Consider the following 19,939-nt stretch of genomic DNA (forward strand, 5'->3'; position numbering starts at 1 on the left):
AGGCTGCTGTGGGGAGCAGGGTGGCGGGGGAGGGGCTTGGCCTCTCCCTACAGGTCCCCGGGGAACAAACTCGACTCGACGTTCCAATGTGGTGGCACTTTGTGTGGTCATTTCATTCCTCACAAATCTTGTTGGAAAACAGATGAGTGGGCCAGCAGGGGGTAAGGATGAAAGGGCTGTCAGGACACAGAGACGCCGGGGCATGCACGCACAGCCGGGCGAGGGTGTGAAGAGGCAGAGAGCGGGCGGCCCTCGGCAAGCCAAGGAGAGAGGCACCAAGAGAAGCCCACCCTGCCAACACCCTGACCTTGGCCTTCCAGTCTCCAGAACGGTTCCGAGCACTGTTCTGAGGCACTTTGCCTTAAACACAGTCGGCCAATCCTGCTTCCAAAGTCTCACTTTCCCGGTCCTTTAATCAGAAGGCACAAGGACCCAGCACTCGGGGGAGCACGCAGGAAATAAAGGCGAGGTCTACTCACTGTTCGGGCAAGTTTGGGTCGAGGGAGTCAGTTTCGGTGGGTGTTTCAGGCAAGGAGGAGCCGGACTCCTGGATCTGGCACAGCTCCTCATCTGTGATGATGTCAAACACGGCATCGTCTGGCGGCCTGCAGTCAGCGTCTACACCCGGGCCACAGAGGCAGATGGGGAGAGAAGAGACACACACAGTGATGCGCAGGATGGGGAGGGCGCGCCGGGAAGTGAGGGGCTGCTGCTGGGCAGGATGGGCCACCAAGACTCGCCCTCAGGGCCCACTCGACCTACAGCTGTTCTGTCTGGGTGCGAGAGAAATGGCTGCCAGGACATTCCAGAAAAGCAGCGGGGACTACAGGTAAAACTGCACACGCAACCTACAAGATTTCTCTTGTTGGTTCCTCAGTTGGGCCTTAAAGAGATTTCAAGCTCTTACATATTCTCTGAGGCCTCTTATTTAGAAGAAGAAGAAGAAGAAAAAAAAACCCGTCAAATCCTTATCAGGCAGGAACCTAAAAAAAGAGTAAACACACTTCTGTGCTGCTGAGTCTTGCTCCCTGAGACACAGACACGACGTTCGTGCCTTTTTGAACCAAGATTCTGTCTGACCTGCATTTTCACCTCCATCCACCAGGATTCTGTCTGACCTGCATTTTCACCTCCATCCACTGGGGGATGGGGAAGAACCTCCCTCTGCTTAAGGTGGCAGCGACCACTGTGCTTCTGCCCCGGGGCCTGGTGTCTCACTCTGCAGGCCACTCAGGAGGAAGGAGGCTGGATGGGCACTCCTGTGCCGGTCATCCACCCGCAAGTACTCTCTTGCCTATGTCATGAAAAATGTGACGGTAGGCCTGAGGTGAAAGAAAGGCAGAGAGAAGGAAAGACAGAAAGAAATGCAGACCGACAAGGGGACAGGAAATGTCAGAAATCAAAACAAGTGACCTCAGTACTCTGGCACAGTGCCACCCTCTGTCTTCGCTGTAACACCTGCCAGTCAGGGCAGGGGAGCGTCCTGGATGGTTTACCAAGAACAGTTCATGCGGGCTACAAGTTCCCAGCTGGCCCCGCCGCAGGGCTCCTGGGACAGGCCATGCTTTAGATGGAACATCCTCCCTCTTGTCTGAGGTCCACGTAATGGAGGGCTGGAGACACAGGCTGAAAAACAGGACCAAGGACTGGTTTCTTTCCATATGCCCAGCCACGCTTCTGAACCTGCCTTCTGAGGCTGGCAGAGGGAAGGAAGGAAGCACAGGAAGGAAGGGACAATGAGCATCAGGAGAGAAATCAAAGAAGACTTAAATGGAGAGCTATACCATGTTCATGGATTGGAAGATTCAATTTTGTTAACATGTCAGCTCTCCCCAACTCGATCTAGAGACTCAATGTGATCCCAATCAAAATTTCACCAGGATTTCTTATAGAAATTGACGTTAATTCTAAAGTTTATATGGATAAGCAAAAACACCTAGAATAGCCAACACTTTGATAAAGAACAAAATTAGACGACCTGCTCGACCTGATTTAAAGGCTCATTAGAAAACCACGGTGATCTCAACCGTGTGGTATTGGTGAGAGAAAAGGCACGTGGATAAATGGAATAGGAGAGAAATTCCAGACACAGACTCCACTGAGTTTTGACAAAGGTGCAAAGGCAATTCTATGAGAAAAGAACAGACTTTCAACCAATGGTGTTGGGACAACTGGACAACCATATGCCAAAAAAATGAATCTCTATGCACAGCTTGTGGTATTTACAAAAGTTTAACTAAAAATGGATCAAAGACCTAAACTATGTAATTTTTAGAAGAAAACAGGAGAAGATCTTTGTGTCTTTGGGTTAAGCAAAGATAGATAGGATACCAAAAGAAAAGAAAAAAAGTTGATCTGTAAGGGGAAAAAAATGGAATGGACTTCATCAAAACTAAAACCTTCTGCATTTTGAAGAAGATTTTTGCTCTTTTTAAGAAAGTGAAAAGAGATTTTTGATTGGGAAAAAGGTACTTGTAAAACACGTATGTGATAAATAACTTCTATCCAGAATATATAAAGGACTCTCAAAACTTAAGAATTAAAAAAAGAATTTTAAATGCGTTTGAAGAAGATACAGGAATGCTATGCCCAGTACATCCCACCATCCCTGAGCAGTTCTTTGTACCAAATATAAATAATGGGGCCTGGCAACTTCCTTGATGATCCAGTCAAACAAAAGCGGAGCTAAAAGTATCTCTGAAGGCTGGCTGAACTGCATCCAGGCAGAGGCCAAGGAAGAGTTCATAGGAACGGGCTGCAGAAGGTGGTGACGCTTGAGCAAAGACGAGACCCCGCCATCTCGACTCTGCCCCCCCTTGGTATTCTACATCCACAGTCTGGTCCATGAGAGGACAGCGTGGCCTGCTCTGCAGGACTGTGCTTGGAGCAGGAAGTGCAGGAACCAGATCCCACTTCCTCTAACTGAGCAGAGTGAAAGGATGAGGAGAATACATCCTCCTTGGTCACTGAGAGACAGTGTGAGCCACAGGGAGAAGGTGAAGGATGTGGTCATTTCCACATACAACTTTTGGCCTTTGGTTACTTTGGTAGAAGGGTTAGGTATTGGGGCTGAGGCTCGGGAAACAGTATTTTCCAAGGTGTGGGGTACATTCCACTGGTAGCATGTAAGTTAAGAGGTACACAGACCTCGCATTAAATAACACTGAATCATACCAGGAGAAAGGTATTCCCTTTTCAATTCTCTTTCAAGCCTCATTACATAAAAAAGAAAGTCTCAAATTGGTGCAATACATTTTTAGCACCTCTTTAATGCCTAAGTTTAGAAAACCTTGAATTCAGCCTGTTACAGCTAACTGGCCACACTGGGGTAGTGGTGATTGGGGCGGGGGGGTGGCACCTAAGAAGACAGAGGGCAGGAGCAGGAGCCCAACCTTGGCCTCTGGCAGCCTGGGGCCCAGTGTGGGCTGGCGACACTGCAGGGCTGGGCTCCCCCTGGCTGGTGCCGGAGCTGGCGCTGTCAGGCGATGCAGGGCCATCACTGAACTTCCGGAAGCAGGCTCGGCAGCAGCGCTCCTTCTTGCCACTGCGCTTGGTCAGGACGTAGTTGTTGCAGCAGTAATAACAGAAGATACGGCCACAGACCCTGGGGTGAAACGAGACGGGCTGTGAGGGTGATGCACCGCGGGTCTTGTGATCTGCACTGGGCTCTAGATGCCACGTGGCTCTCTTCAGACTTGGCTCTGCCCCCACTGAGGAGTGTGGCCTTGTGGTCAATCTGATAAGATTTCAATAAAGCCATCTTGATACGGCCACTGGGAGAAAAGGTTTTATTTCCCAACGTCCTGGGAGGCAGGGGGATAAAGTATGTGGCTGAGTCCACCTTCTCTGCCACAACAACACAGGGGTACATTCCATGCCTCAGGGGCTGAGGCTCTAAGGGACCAGAGACCCACCTGGGCCTGTGATGACGATATTCCATCTGCCTTGGCCCCAACCAAGATTTATTTTGCCTACCCTTCTTTGGGCCCTAGGAGAGTCTCTGCTGTGCACGTTCCCCCAGCCAAGCCTCCGCCCCCGCTCTCCCTCGGCTTCAGTAATGCCGCTTTCCCTCTGGTCCCTGCAGGCTGAGGGAGGCCAAGGGTTGCTGGTCTCTGGGTGCTCCACAGCCCTGTGGGTCCCCTTGACTCAGCCCATACCCCTGTATCAAACCCTCTTCCCCTTCAGGGATCCCCACATGTCCTGCTAGGACCCTGCCTAATACACCCCCTCGCCTGGTCCCCTTAGGACCAAATGGCAATGTGCTCTTCCCAGACAGCGGCGGGGCCCATGCCTGCCGGCGGTGCCTGCTTTAGCACCTTCGCTCTGGCTCTGGGTTCCACCCACCGACCTGCAGTGATGTCGCCGCACCATCCAGCTGAACTCTCGCTTGCAGTCCTGACAGTGGCTCGCCTCCGGGTCTCCAAGCCACCTCTCCTCAGCACTGAGCTTCTGTTGGAATTCCAGGGCATCTGATTTCTGCCAGAGAGCATCCTTGTCCCTGAGACAGAGCCACATTAGAAAAAGGAAGAATCCGTGAAAACAACAGGATGGTCTCCGATTCATTTCCAAAGCCTGATTCCAAATTTCCCTAGACACGGAAGGAAAATTTACTTTACTTGGAAACACCCCCACTCTAGGCCTCGTCCGTCCCAGGCCTTGTCCGTCCCTGGCTTTAGCCCTAGACTCAGCTGATGGCATGCGTGTGAAGGCAGAGTACGCCCATGATGTATGTACGCCTATGAGGGTCACACACTGCTAGGTGTCCACACGACAGTGCGCATGGTCGCCTGGAGTGGAAGCTGTAACAGGCTGTCACGGTTACATGACAGCCTGAGTGCTGGGAGCCCGAGGACCACGAAGGTACTGCCCACAGAAAACTTAAACGTGTTCAGGAACCTTTATGTGTTTATGCTTTGTTAAAGTAACAAGCGATCATTGGAGAAGACCAAAGATTTCCCCGCCTGAGAGTCTGATGGGATGTTAACTTCCCCTGCCCCTCAGAGAGACAGTACGCACTCCAGGAAGCAAGACTGAAGGAAGAGGGAGGCTTTTCAGAAAGGTCTGGCAGTGTCAGAGCATGCCCGATGCTCCAGAGCTGATGGGCACAGAGGCTTCTATATTGCTGCTCATGGTCATTTTCGAGGCCTATGGCTTCTGACTTGGGAAGGTTTTGTTCTTTCCGAGATGGAGCCCCAGCCACCATCCTAAGGTAACTGTAGCCCCAGCAGCACCTCAGTCCCAAACACCAACACCAGATCCACTGAGGTCCTACGAGAAACTGACACCATCGCCAGCCACAGACCTCTCCCCTTAAATACAAAAACCAAGACAGGGGCGCCTTGGTGGCTCAGCTGGTTGAGCATCCGACTCCTGGTTTCGGCTCAGGTCATGATCTCATGGGTTGTGAGACTGAGCCCCGAGTTGGGCTCTGACCTCAGCGCAGAGTCTGCTTGGGATTCTTTCCCTCTTCCTCTCCTTCCCCCCTTGGCCCCTCCTCCCTGCTCTCTTTTTCTCTCTTTCTCTTAAATAAATCTTCAAAAGCCAGGACAAAAGCCAGGAATTGACTGGCTCTTCAAGGACGCTTTAAGTTGTCAGGAAGCAGGACGACTCACGCCCTGGACCAGCATCGTCCTCCCAGCTGGTTCCCAGCCCATCCCTTCTGTCCCCTGGAGGCCAGGTACCCACACCCTGAAATGGGGGACGCTGTCAGGACCAGGGCTTTTCCATCCCAGACCTCAGGAAGATGTCTGAGTTCAGAGGTCATAAATGCCCTGAGTTCCAAGTCTGCGAATTGATGACATGATGTGGGCAGAGGTTTTACACTTCCAAATACCACCAGTTTGCAACCCCAAATGAATTAGTAGCCTTAGGCACTGCTTATCCATGGCTGCTAACATCGCAGGGAACGGGCTCATCAGATCTTATGTGGCTCTTGAAAGAAAGACCCAAACTATAAACCAATTCTCTGAAGCGTTCTTGAGAAAATTCTGAGCCTGGGTCTGAGGAAGCCTTTAGTAGAGCAGTGGTTCTCAACTCTGGCTCACGGATGCCTGGACCCTACTCCGATAAGTTCCAAATGGGTTGGTCTGGGCCAGGTCTGGACATGGGTATCATTTTAATAGCTACCCTAGTGATTCTAATGTGCAGTTAGGTGGGGAGAACCACTGCTGTGGTTTTAACTAACAATTTACAGGACATATGAAGGTTGGAAGAACATGTTAAATGGCACCCTGGGGATGCAACCAGCCAAATCCAGGCTGTGGGAAACTCGATCAGATACATGACCTAGCTTCCTCAAAAGTACACTGCAAAGAAAAAAACAAGTTGGAGAGATGGTGGCCAAATCACAGGCTAAGTAAGAGAGATCTAACATAACACCCTGCAACGTACAGCTCTGATCTAGAGCCTCATTAGAGATATGCTCATCGGAAGTAAGGCGATCTGGGAAGTTGGGCCCTTCGCCTGTGTGGCGACAAGAGTCAGGAGCAGAGCACGCGTGTCCTCTGGTTTCTGAGTGCCCTCCTGGCCCCGCTCAGACACTTACATTGGCTGTCTGCTACCTGTGGGCACTGGAGTTGGGGAGGCCTGGTGCTGGGGGAAAGCAGGATGGAGGAGAAGGGGAAAGGGGCTCACGAAAGAGGGACAAGGGACTGGAGAGCTTCCCAAAGACACGAGACATCACTTACTGTCACACCTGTGGCTAAACACACAGAGATTTTGAAAATAATGCCCCAGCACTATGACAACACAAACCCAGCTGAACACTAGTGGGAGCAGGGAAATCTACTCTTCAAGGCTGCCAAGGGCCTGGGAGGCCCCCGTCTGTGCGGGGGAGGGCCTCCACAACATAACGCAAGCAGACACGGGCCCATTTCCCTTGAGAGGCCTTCCAAGAGTAGCTGCATTTCTTTAAAGAGAAACTCCAGCTCAGAGGAGGCCCCCAGCCAGCTGTTGGTGCCGACTCTCACCTGAGCAGCTCAATCAGCCGTTCCTCCAGGTACTGCTTGGTTCTAGTCAGGTCATCCAGGTCCGCGAGCATCTTCTGGTCATTCTTCTCCCGGTTTGTCACCTCCTGGCAGAGTCTGTTGTAATACTCTTGGATCTTTGCCATGGCTTTTTCAAGTTCCTTCTGGGTCCTGGTGGAGAAGTGGGAAGCTTACTGATTAGCCACTGCTTCCAGCTTCCCCCGGGCCTCTGGGCTAACTCGGGCCTCTAATGAGGGGTCCTGCTACTGTCTGAGCCTTTTCCTTCTCACAGTGGGGGCGCCCCTCGGCACTACCCACTCACAAGTTGTGCATCCCCCCGGCCTTCAAAACTCCCCTCGCACCCCCCAACTCTTCACACGCCACCCACCCCCCCACATCAAATACAATGGGCATTCTGGGAGGGCAGGCGACCTCAGGCTGCTAGGAGCACCCCAGGTGAGTTTGAACTCTGCACCACTTGGTTTGGGGGCAGGGGCTGAGGTTATGGGTGGTTTGCAAGAGGAAAATGGAGTTGGGATAGAAAGAAAACAGGTGTATCTCCCTGGAGGTGATCACACGGACAAGGACCTGTCTCCCACGTGTCTTTGGGGCTCTGTGCACAGGGCGTGGTGCTGGCTACCCAGCGGGCACTCAGTGGGCACTGCCAGGTGCTGACCCGACAGCCCGGAGGCCTAAGGAGCTCTGTTCCCTCGGCTCAGTCTATGGCCGAGGGCTGGCCGAACAAAGCGTGGTCCTCCTGCCCTTGCCCACTCTACTTGCAGCTCGCCTGTCCCCAAGGGCAGTGGTGCTCCAGGAATGCTCTACAGACCCCAAGGTCCAGCAGGGTATTCGTAAAGGCTCCATTAAACACAGGGCTCTGCAGAGACTAAGTAATCTGTATCTAATCCAGCCTTCCCATACCCAGTATAAAGCTGTCGGAAGGTTGTTTATGAGACACTGTCCACCAAAATGATCTCATGGGTGTACACATGCGTGTGCATGCACACACACAGTGAATAAAGTAAAACCCAATCCAGGACAGACGAATTATGCAACACTGAACAGCTAAAACAATGGCTCTGAGATCTTACAAATAAGTACTGTCATAGCATTTTCCTAAAAAATGCCACCAACTTAGGAGGTTCTTGCTATTTGTATCGTCACGTGAATACGACCTGGGCAGCCAAAGCCCTACAGCGTTCTGGAAGAATCAGGTGAGAAGAAATGTGCATGTTGGGTTACGGAACACCCAACATGCTCTGGATCTCCCACTGAGCCTGGACCCGACCCCCCCGCCCCCCAGAAGCCGGGTGGTAGGAGGCAACGAGGGATGGGCAGAAACGGTAAAGGCTTGGGACAATCTGGTGTGCCAGTCTTTGCTGGGGGCACACAGGTGACTGGGCGGCAGCATCCCTGGCAGGACTGCCTTGGCCTCCTCACCAAATGGTGGGCTCACGCTCATAACTCCAGGTCGCCCCCCAGCCTGAAGATGAGGGGGCTCAGGGAAAGCTTGGGGCTGCACAAGTAGGGCCATACTCCAAGGTTAGGACAGCTGTGAAGGGTGACAGCACGACGTCTGCAGGCAGACCAGTCGGCCTGGTGCCGGGCACACTGGCTCACCTTCACTGGGCACGTGCTTGTGAGACCCCCTCCCCCCCAGCCCTGCGGCCTCTCATTTCATAAAGGAAACCAGGAAGAGCTCGAGTCACAACTCGCAGCGGGGAAACACACACACACCCACCCACACACCCTAGGACCCTAACACGAGACCAGACACAGAAGTATCTGTGCGCTTTTCAGGGTAGTTGTTGAGGAAACAGACTCTGGAGTCAAGCGGCCTGGGTCGCACCTCCCACCACTGCCCACGTGCTGTCAGATGCTGGGAAAGCGACTTAACTCCTCTGAGCCTCGCTCTCCTCATCTATAAAATGGGGACAGGTAATAATTTCCTCAAAGGACAGTTAGGAGGAAAAAAGGGACAAAGAGATGCAGTGTTTAAAACGGTGCCTGGCCCATTTGAGGCATTATTTGTTTGCTGTTATCATTACCACTATTATATTGCAACTTTTATTTCATGTCAGCTCTTCCAAAGCAGAAGTGTGCCCTGCATGTGGGAAAATGGCATCAAGAAAGGCTCAGCAGCTGCCTGCAGAGGGGTGAGAGGCGGGCTGCCCGCCCCTGTGGCGTGCTTCTGGCAAAGTGCCCTCCGAGTCTGTGGCTTCTCTTTCAAGAGGACTTCTTTAACCTGCTATGAGCGGCTGAGTTTCTAAATGACTGCACCAAACACCCCCTTCCCTGAAGCCTCTGCGGCCGGGGCCCTGTGGGCGGAAACTGCATCACTAACCTGTCCAGGCTGTTGCGAAGGGCAGCCCCCTCCTCATCCTTCTTCTGCATGGCGGCCTGGCTCTCGGAAAGACGCTTGCTGGTGCCGCGCAGCTGCTCTCCCAGATCTGCCTGGGCAGCCTGGCATGGGACAGCGGGGAGAAGACAGCCGACTGGAGCCCGTGCCGCAGGCCAGAAAGGGACTGGTGGGTTCTCCGCCCCACCTGGCCAGGTCACTTCTAACTGGAGAGGGTTTTAAGTTCAAGAGCCCGAGAACCTCTGAGTGACCACTCCTGTTTGTAATCCTATCTGTCAAGTATACTTGCAACTGGCTGTGGAGGTTGGAGGAGCGGCAGCGGGAATCAAATCTCGGGTGTGGGGCGGAGGTGGGGCGGCAGGTGGCAGGGAGCGGGGTTCCCTGGAGACGGTGATTGCAGCAACCCCCCCCTCCCCCCGTAAGCCCCCTCACTTCAGGACCACCAACTCAGGCATGCCTGCGGAGGCTGCTAAGAAGGACACCTCATATCCTGTCCACACGGCTGGCTGAGAAACACATCTGGCGGCTCCAGCTGGGTGTCCGGGAGGCAGAAGGGGCTGAGGTGCAAGCTCAAGACGTCCACAGAGGTGAACGGATGGGAGCTTTGGCTTGGGGGATTGGGAGTCTGCACGCGACCCTTCTAAAGGGTCCAGTGGAAACCAAATTAGACCCCTCTCCCTGACAGGCCCGCACCCTGGGGGTGGGAATGACCAGGCTGAGTCGGGCACGCCAGTCTTCCCCGCCCAGGCGGCAGGCCACCGACCAACATGCTCCCCAGGGCCTACCTTCAGCCTCTCCACCGCCTCCTCGGCGGCCTGCAGCTGCCGGCCTCGCTCCTCAAGCTGGTCCCTGAGGCTCTGGCACTCTTCACTGGCAGTCTGGAAGATGATGAGAGAGGGCTTGTTGAAAGTGGGGTCCCTGCATGGAGACCCCCTCAGCCCATTCCCCCAGATGGGTAAAAACAAGCTACCTCTCTCTGTTTCACCCAACTCATAAGCTTTGGGCTTCACTGGTGACAATATCCTTTCAAGTTTACTAAGAGACTTAGCTTGGTCCTCACACTTAGATTTAGTTTCGGCAAGGAAACAAGTGCCCTGTGAGCCACGGGAGCAGCACAGGACGGGGGACACGGCATTGGAAGCACATCTGCAGAAATGCAATAGTCGTGTGTCTGGGAGTGAGCACAGACCACAGTGCTAATGGGCAAGTGATAAGCTTTGGAAACCAAAGCTCCGTGGCCCTCCTGCTTGTGCCCTCGGTCTGAGCCACCCTTAACCCTTTTCCTTTACACAGTGCCGAGGCTCAGGGTCAGCACTGCTCCTGGAAGCCTGTCTACTCCAAAGGCTTTGTGAAAACGCACTGAGCCAGTTTCCACAACAGCGCTGCCATCGGGATGGCACCCGAAGGGACAGAAAACCCAAAGACGAGACTCGCAGGCTAGAGGTTCTAGAGGCCAGGAGAGGGTCTAGGGCAAACGCACAGGCCCAGAGGGGTGGGGCATGTACATGAACGAGCGCTGAGGAAAAACCCAGAGGGTGCCCACCTCCTCTGAAGGGCGCACGCACCACCCAGCTCCTGGTGACTTCTGCAGCTTGGGAATGAGGGCACAGTCTTTAAGATCTCCTGCGATTTCAAAGGGAGCCCCCAAACTGAATTTGTAAACATCCAGCTCTTTAAGTGTTGGCTACTGATGTAAAAGAGCCACTCTGTACGAACCAAACCCGTCTGCGACCATGCTGAGTTTAGACTTCTGGGCTAGGGCCTTGCCCCCGACCAGCGCCCCTACGGTGGCCCCGCGAGGGGAAGAGTGCTGGGGCCTGGAAAGCAGGACCGCCGCGTCCACCCGGCCGCCCAGTACATTCCGGGGCCCTCACGTGCCACATGGCTGAAGGCACGTCCTATCCTCTGGTGGACGCACCGGGCCCCACCACAGGAGACCACCGCAGCCCCGGGGGTCAAGACAAGGAGGACTACCTTCAGTCGGCTCTGGTGGTCCATGATCTCGGTGCTCAGCTGGAACTTGAGGGCATTGAGCTCCTCGTGTGCCGTCTCCTGGAGGCTCTGGGCCCGCTGCTCGGCCTGGGCCAGCTGGGCCTGCAGGCCGGGCAGGGAGCAGGCCGCCTCCTCGGCCACCTTCAGCCTCTCCTGCACACTGTCCCTCTCTCGCTGCAGCCCTGCCACTTGCTCTTCCAGGCCCTCTCGCTGCCTTGAGGCTGCCTCCTTGATGTCACGGAGCTCCCGCATGGCGCAGGCCAGGGCCTCCTCGGCCTGCTTTTTTCTCTGCCAACTGCGTGCTGACACGGACCGCCAGGCTCGTCGGTGGCTGCGCTAGCCCCAGGCAGCTGCCCCCTGCGACTCGGCCTGTTCCAGCCGGGCTTCCAGGGAGCCGCATTCTGGGACCGGTGGGTTCTCGGTCCGTGATCGCTCCTCCTCCTCAGTCCTCTCCTCCCGCGGTGCCCCTTCCCGCTCTGAGCGCTGCAGCGGCTCCTGACCCTGGGCCCTCTTGAGGGCTTCGTTCTGCTCCTTCAGCTGCTGCACCCAGGGCTCTGTGCTCCCTCAGAGCAGCCTCAGCCACGCTCAGCTGGCCCTGTACCTTCTCCCGGTCACCCAGGGCTGCCTGGAGCTTGGCCTGAAGGTCTAGCACTTCAGCTGGCAGGCGCCCAGCCTCCCCCTGCTGGTTCTCCACCTGGGCCTGACCCAGGGCCGGCTGGGCTGCTGTCTCCCGGGGGGCATGGTCTTCAGGTGCGCCGAGCCCCTGCTGGCCTTTCTCCGCCATAAGGGTCTCGATCAGCTGGGTCTGCTGGCGGGCACTGGAGCTCAAGAGCCCCGAGCTCCCTCTCCCGGGCCTCTACCAGCTGCTGGCACAGCCCCAACTCCTCCTGCAGCTGCTGACGCTCGGCCTCTGTGTTCCGCAGGGCGGCCTCCTTCTCGGCCACGTGGGCCCTCATGGTCTCCTTGGCCTTCCTCACAGCCAAGAGGCTGGCCTCCATCTGGTCCCCCATGTGCCGGATGCTGGCCTGCTCAGCCTCCAGGGAGGCCAGGGAGCCCCGGATGGCTGCCTCCCGCTGCTGCAGGGCCTGGTAATCAGCCTGCAGGGCCTGCAGCTTGCCCTCGAGGAGCTGGTTGCGCTCCAGCACATTCTGCAGCTCCTTCTCCAGCTCTCTGTTGGCCTGCTGGAGCTTCTCCTCCTGACCGTTCCCTTGCATCTGGCTATCACCTGTCTGGCTCTCCCCGGGGCTTCTCTGCTCCTCCTCCGGCTTCTTGAAGACCTGCTGCAGGGTGGAACCTGGGGGGCCCCGGGCCTCGGGCTTCTCCCCTGCTGTGGGCAGATCTGGGCCCGGCTGCCCGGCAAGCCGCTCCAGCGCCCCCACCTTCTGGCTGAGGTGGTCTTTGTCCCGGATGAGCTGCTGCTTCTGCTCCTGCAGCTCGCTCACGTGCCGGCTCAGCTGGGCCAGCTGGGCCTCGAGGAGCCGCGGCTGCCGTGCCAGGAAACCGGCCTCCTGCTGCAATAGCTCCTTCTCCTCTCGCCGCTGCCGCTCCCCCTGCCTCACCTCCGCCAGCTCCTGCTCCAGGGAGCTCAGGTGGGCTAGGGACTCCTGTAGCTGCCGCCGGAGCTGGGCCGCCTCATGCCCCTTCCCGGCCAGCTCTTCCCGGAGCGGGGCCATCTCCTCCAGCAGGCGCTCCAGGCTGGCCCGGGCCTCCTCCTTCAGCTGCAGCTCCTTGGCCAACTGCTCCAGCTGGCCACTCTGCCGCCTGCTGAGCTCCCGTGCCTTGGTGCTCTCTCTTTCCAGGGCTCGAAGCTTCTCCCGCAGCTCCTGGACCTCCAGGGCCGAGGCGCTGGGGAGGAGCTCTTGCTGCCCCCGTGTGTCCGGTGCCGCATCTGCCTTCTGCTCGGCCGTGCCCGGCTGGGCTGCGACATTAGGTGAATGCCGGTCCTCCCCGCCCAGTGGGTCCTGTGCGGCCTCAAGCTCCTGCACCAGGGGCTGCAGCAGAGACTCCAGCCGCCGCACGGCCGAGCGGTAATCCTCCTCCTTCTCTGCTGCCCCCAGCTCCAGGGCCTGCAGGCACTCCTGGAACTCCTTCACGGCATTCTGGGTGGCCTGGGTAACCTCCCACTGCTTCTGGAGCTCGGCCACCATGCAAGCGAGGCGGGCATTGTCCTCGGCAGCGGCGCGGCCCCTCTCCCTCTCCGTCTGCAGCTTTTCGCCCTGGAGGCTCACAGCCGCCCTCAGCTCCTGGTTCTCTCTGTCCAGCTGCTGCATCTGCTCCTGCAGCCGCTTCTCCCGCACCTCCAGCTGGTCCAGCTCCAGCCGCATCTCGTCAAAGCCCTCCAGCGTCTCGTTGTTTATGGGACTGCTCACGTCAAAGCTGGAGGCCATCTCCTGAGTCTGCGGAGGAAAAACAAAACACAAGTGGCCCCGGGAGAGAAGCTCCACGGCCACAGGGAAAAGCTTTAGAGTTCAATGAGAAGTCATTAGAGAGCGAGTCTCCTGAGCTCTTCAAAAGGCTAGAAGCACTTCGCTGGAAGCACCTGCCAAAGGAGGTCAGAGAACATCCTAAAGACGCGATGCCACGCACGTGAGCTCCCCGGGCTCTCAGAGCCTGCACGTCCCATCCAGCCTCCCGGAGCGTTGGGAGCATAATGGACATTGGCGCTCAGATTCATTAGGTTACATTTAAACCCCTCTTCACCACTGCACCATACATGCAGCTCCTGCTGCGATCCAACCACGCAACAGGGCTCAAGCTCGATTTAGTCTCCACTCGTAATGCTTCTATTATTTTTACGTCATTGTATTTTAATTTTGTTTTAACTGCACTGTTCTTACCTTTAAAACTATATGCGACTATGATACATTCACACTTGTAACACAATTAACAAACTTCACCCTACCCGCAAACTTTCCCCAGGACTTTCCCTGAGCACTTACTCGCCTGTGTCAAGCCCTTAAGGGCGCCTTCATTCTATCTGCACCATCACCTTCTGAGCCAGAATGACTTCTATGACCCCTGTTTTCTGGATGAGAGCACTCGAGTTTCAAGAGGGTAAGTGGTCTGCCCGGGGTCACGCGACTGGTGGGTGACAGTCAGCGTTTGACTCCCCTGCTTTTAACCCAAGACCTAAATTGCTTCCTTTAAAATACTTCAAAAGCTTCTAACAGAATTTAATTTTTAAAAGGCCTAAGTTCTACTGGGTCATAAAAACCCGGCCTCTAGGAAATAACACGGAGAATGGAGGGTTTGTATTACTCGAGTTGGAACAAAAGGTGTCTGAGAACATTGCCCCGAGTTGCGAGACGCCAGGGCACAGCCTTGGTGACGCGTTGGTGAGGAAATCCCCAGCCTTTCTGGCATTACCTGTAGGTAGCTGCTCACCAAGCTGCTCATGCTGGAGCTGCGGCTGGGGGGTTTCCACAGGTAAGCAGAAGAGAGCCGGGGGCCAGTGTTCCTCCTGTGGGGCCACAGGACAGACAGACGGTATCAGATCAGGACACACACAGAGGCCTTGATTATCACAAGGCACCCAGGTGGTGGCAGGGGGCACTGCCCTCCCAGAGAGAGTGTCAAAAGCCAAAAACCCAACAGCTTCTACTGAAGAGCACATTTATGCTGGCCTGCGGCTGACGGGCTCCACTGCCAAGTTTGAACGTAAGGCCTTTCCACCTGCTGCCAAAGAAGAACTAAGTGGACCTGGCATTTTCCAATTTGGGGTTGAAATTTTCCTTACACCTTTGGTGCCTGTCACGGTCTGTCTGCTAGTGAGGGGAGAGCAGCAATCAGTCTGCAAGTCAAGGTGACTCTGGGCTTGGGGGACGCACTGTGGCAGTGAAGGCAGCAGATCCAGCCCAACTCTGTCCCGCCGGGAAGCAGGTAAACGCTCTACATGGGGGGTTGGCAGTCTTTTCTTATGAGGGGCCAGACAAGACATACCTTATGCTTGCCAGCCTTCTGGTCTCTGTCACGACTCAGGCTACAGTGGCAGCACGTCAGCTGCCGCGGACAACAGGTAAATGAACGGGCGAAGCTGTGTGACCGCCCTCCCAACCCGTGCTGCCCTCCGGGCTGTGGCTGGTTGACCCTCTCTCTACAGCCATAGAAATCCACGTAGAAACACAGATAAAAATCTCTAAAACGACGTGAAATGAGACAAGCGAGTTGCAAAAGGATAGCTACCTATGATTCAATGTACCCCAAATTTATAAATACATACAAAACAAAACCACACATATATAAAATATGTATGGTTGCACACATAGTAACACACAGATTCAGGAATGACGTGTGTCAACTATAGGGCTGTGATTACTTCTAGAATTAAAGGGGAGAGCGTGACAGTGGGGTGGGGCTTTATTTGATCTGTGATCTTTTATTTTCTAAATGAATGGTATCAGATAGAACATCCAAAAAAAAAAAAAAAAAAAACCCCACACACACAAAAAAAACAACCCAAAAGATCCAGCTCAAAGGGGCTTCTGCTGGCCAAATAGGGAACAATTTAAGCATCAAAATAAATGATTACAGTGACAGAATGTAGCCCACTGATTAAAATAAGAATCCGTGAGTCAACTCTGCTATAAATACATACATACATACATACATACATAGGGGTGCCTGGCTGGCTCAGTCAGCAGAGCATGCAACTCTTGATCTTGGGGTCCTGAGCTCAAGCCCCACGTTGGGCGCGGAGCTCACAAAAATACAGACATACATAAATATTAAGGAAAAAGCGAGGTAACAACCTAATCTTTTTTTTTTTTTTTTTTTTTAAGATTTTACTTATTTGTTTGAGAGAGTGTGAGAGAGAGAGCACGAGCCGGGGGAGGGAGAAGCAGACTCCCCCACTGAGCAGAGAGCCTGACATGGGGCTCAATCCCAGGACCCTGAGATTATGACCTGAGCCGAAGGCAGATGGTTAACAGACTGAAACACCAAGGCGCCCCAACAACTTAATCTTAAAGTATCTTCCCATATGAAACATACTGATTACAAAGGGAGAGAGTAATTTTAGAGAAATCTGGCAAATGCCACCTTAACCTAACGGTCATGGTCAACCGCCACGGTGATGAAACCAATCAACATCGTGGGTCTCCGGACATAATGTGCTGAGAACGACACAACATCTGGGTACTCCGGCCGGAAATGCTTAATCTGAATCTAACAATGAGAAAGTGCTAGACAAACTCCAAGGAAGGAACATTTTACAAAGTAACTGGCCTGTGCTTTTCACCAAAAATATCTACACTGTGAAACAGACTGAGAAACAGTTCCAAATTCAAGAAGACCAGAGAGACTGGCGTTAACTGCAGCTTGCATTTCTGGACCGGCTCCTGGAGTATAGAAGACGTTATTGGCATAATTCTTAGAATCTGTAAATCGGTGGCATTGTACCCATGTTAATTTCCTGATCTTAATATCTGCACTGAGGTTAAACATAAGAGGGTGTCCTTGACTTTAGGAAGTACACAGTGATTACTGAGGAGTCAAGCGGAATCAAGTCTGTTGACTTTCTCTCAAATGGCCTAGGGAATAAACCAACATGTACTGATAAAGAGAAAGAGTGATAAAACAGTGGTAGTAAAATACTGATAATTAGGGAGTTGAGGTAAAGGCTGATGAATGCTCTGTGGCATTTTGAAAGGGGCAACTTTGCTGTAATTATGAAATGATCTCAAAATTAAAAAGTTTTAAAAAAGGACATGTCCAGAAAATATGGCAGAATATTAGCTTTTCATCTTGGTCAGCACATGGGTGTCATCATATTCAGGACTCTTCTCTACATAGAAAATATTTCCTAATAAAAAGTATAAAAATTGACATTTAAAACAATCTCTATTAACAGAAAGCAAAACAAAGAATGCTGGGCCAGGGGGTGCCTGGGTGGCTCAGTTGGTTAAGCGGCCAACTCTTTTTTTTTTTTTTTAATAGATTTTTATTTACTTATTTGAGAGAGAGAGAGAGAATGAGTGAGAGAGAGAGAGCATGAGGGCGGGAGGGTCAGAGGGAGAAGCAGACTCCCCACTGAGCCCGGAGCCCAATGTGGGACTCGATCTCAGGACTCCAGGATCATGACCTGAGCTGAAGGCAGTCGCTTAACCAACTGAGCCACCCAGGCGCCCCAAGCCACCAACTCTTGATTTCGGCTCAGGTCATGATCTCAGGGTTGTGAGATTGAGGTTCTGACCCGGGCATGGAGCCTGCTTGAGATTCTCTCTCCCCCTCTCCCTCTGCTTCCCCACCCCCAAGAGCGCACGCATGCGCCAGTTCTCATGCATGCACGCGCTCTCTCAAAAAAATAAATAAATGCTGAAACGGAGTTGAACTCGAGTCTGGCGCCCTGGCGGTGCTGGGCGACTGTGGGTAAGTCACCCACTGTCTGAGCCTGTCCCTTCCCATCTCCCTCCTGGAGTGGCAGGTGAGCGTTCTTCCAGCAACTCTTCCGTGGGTGCTGTAGTTCCCTCTCCCATTGCCTGCAAGTCCTCCGTGGCAGCTCTGCAAGAACACGACTAGGAAAAAGCCCGCTGGCTTCCCCCACTGGCCACCCCCAAGTCCCTTAACACACTTAAAAAACCTCAGGTTTTGCATATGCATTTCCACTGACTCATACCACCTGGCCGGTTAGGAGAGTTAGGAGAGTTAGGAGAGTTTCGAGTTGGAGCCTTCTGATACTATCATTAGTCACGACTCAACAGAGTCTAGAAAATTAGTAGGCATAAGAGTTGCAAAGCCTTATGTAATTTACTGAGGGACCAAACTGCTTTGAGTAGACTGGCAGCCACCTTTGGAACTTCAAACACCTCTTCCCCCAGCTTTTTCAACCAAGCAGTTCTTCAAAATACCTGGCAAACGTTGGCCAGGCAGCGTCCAAGTCATAGCCTCTCGACACCAGGTCAAACTGAACCTCGGTTAGCTCATAGAGCTGGCCCACGATGTCAGAGCTCAGCTTCGGTTTCAGAAAGGGGCTTCTTGCATAGTACCAGTCACTGCAGGGAAGTAGGAAAAGGGATTGATGATAAGGATAATAAAGGTAAGGAAAGACTGAATTTGATATGGCTTATCAAATTCTCACTCAGGTTACTAACAAGTTAAATTCAGACAGACAGGGACAGATGGGGACACGGACACACACACACACACACACACACACACACACACACACACACTCACTCACTCCCGTTTTATTTTCACAGTAGGAGCACCTAACTTTCAATTAATCTTGCTCTTCTTCAAGGAAATCACTGAAATGAACTAGATGCTTCTTCATTTATTATTTACATCATATTTATTCCCCAAAAAGGATATGAGAAAACTGAAATCTCAGTTATCTGCCAGGAAAGGGGCAGTTATAGGGGAAAGAACACCTCCTCTGTGAAACATAACCTCATCTCCTACTCCACTAGAGGATTCAATATAGGACGGTGAGCTCGTGGCTGAGGTCTGTCCAGACACCAACTTTAAAGCCAAGAAACCAAACAGCCACACTCTGAGGTGTGAAGCAGTAAGAATTGAGAAAGGCAACACTGCTGGGCCTAAGGAGCTACTCGGCTGGCGTCTGTGAAAAGGTGACGCACCGGAAGTCAAGCTGCTGGTGACGGTTCTCACCAAACATCTAGAACGAAATACTCTTCAGATCAAATGTGCAAAAGTTCTCAACTCCCATGAATTCACAGAGCCTGTCACACGCATGAGAAGTACGTCTTTATGCAAATCAGTCTTAGAGGTGACAAAATGAAACACATTATTTTCCCCCAACCAGTATTATTATTTTTTTTTTCGTCCACAAGTGATTTCTTTGACTGGAAGAACACTCCCTGGGAAGAGCGGAGGCAGCGCTGGAAAAGGGTGTGGGGAACCCAAAGAGGTTCGGCTGCCAGGGGCCTGAGCTGCAGCTCTTCAGTGGATACCCCATTTACATGCTCGATCCCCTCCCTCCCCGCTCGCCGCCTATCCAGGCTTTAGCACCAGCCGCACAAAGGCCGACCCCACTGATAAGCGGGGCTCCAATCTGGCTGCCCACCACAACGTCAGAGGAGCCCCAACACACCCAGCAGGGGTTGACTCAGGGTCTCAGGTGAGGCCCCAGGCTTGGAGGTGTTAAAAAGCCCACAGCTGATTCTGCTGAGAGCCAAGGCTGCGGCCCACTGGCCCCGGTGGCCGGTGGGGTCTGTCCACTCATTAGGGCCGGCACCGAGGGCATGCCACCGTGAGGGAAAGCCACCCGGCATCAGGAGCTCAGAGGTCTGGCTCCAAGCTCCTGCTTTGTGACCCGGCATCAGTGGGGCCTAGAGAAAGGCACTCAGCCCCTCCGAGCTCCGTCTCTTCACCTGTCAACACACTGTGCTACCACCCCCTGTACACCGAGGGCGGCTAGGGGCCCCCTGGTACTAAGGAGGGGCCTCGAGCTCACTGGGTAAAGCCCAGCACTGCCATGCACTTACCTGGTCACCTTGGTGTTCATGAAGCACTGCTGTAAGGTGTCCGCCAGCCTCTGGTGCACCAAGGAGTAGCGGATAAATGCCCTTCCTTTTCCCAGAGATGTTCGGAGCTGGAAAAAGCAGATGATGTTGAAAAGAAGAGCTGTTAGCCTAACTCCAGGTGTAGACGTGGCCTCACGTCA

General features: G+C 53.6%; 1 protein-coding gene across 1 annotated transcript in view; it reads right to left on the minus strand.

The window, feature by feature from the left end:
- FYCO1 (FYVE and coiled-coil domain autophagy adaptor 1) overlaps positions 1-19,939 on the minus strand; it is a 73,530-nt gene that overhangs the window by 33,978 nt on the left and 19,613 nt on the right. The window contains 15 exon segments of the mRNA XM_027587782.2: positions 480-618; positions 3,393-3,604; positions 4,349-4,498; positions 6,969-7,136; positions 9,310-9,428; positions 10,110-10,202; positions 11,299-11,601; positions 11,603-11,635; positions 11,637-11,672; positions 11,674-11,862; positions 11,864-12,130; positions 12,132-13,712; positions 14,683-14,776; positions 18,162-18,305; positions 19,761-19,867. Coding sequence (XP_027443583.2) covers positions 480-618; positions 3,393-3,604; positions 4,349-4,498; positions 6,969-7,136; positions 9,310-9,428; positions 10,110-10,202; positions 11,299-11,601; positions 11,603-11,635; positions 11,637-11,672; positions 11,674-11,862; positions 11,864-12,130; positions 12,132-13,712; positions 14,683-14,776; positions 18,162-18,305; positions 19,761-19,867 — 3,635 coding nt within the window.

The sequence above is a fragment of the Zalophus californianus genome, chromosome 1 (genome assembly GCF_009762305.2).
Source record: "Zalophus californianus isolate mZalCal1 chromosome 1, mZalCal1.pri.v2, whole genome shotgun sequence".
In the NCBI taxonomy this organism is placed as follows: domain Eukaryota; kingdom Metazoa; phylum Chordata; class Mammalia; order Carnivora; family Otariidae; genus Zalophus; species Zalophus californianus.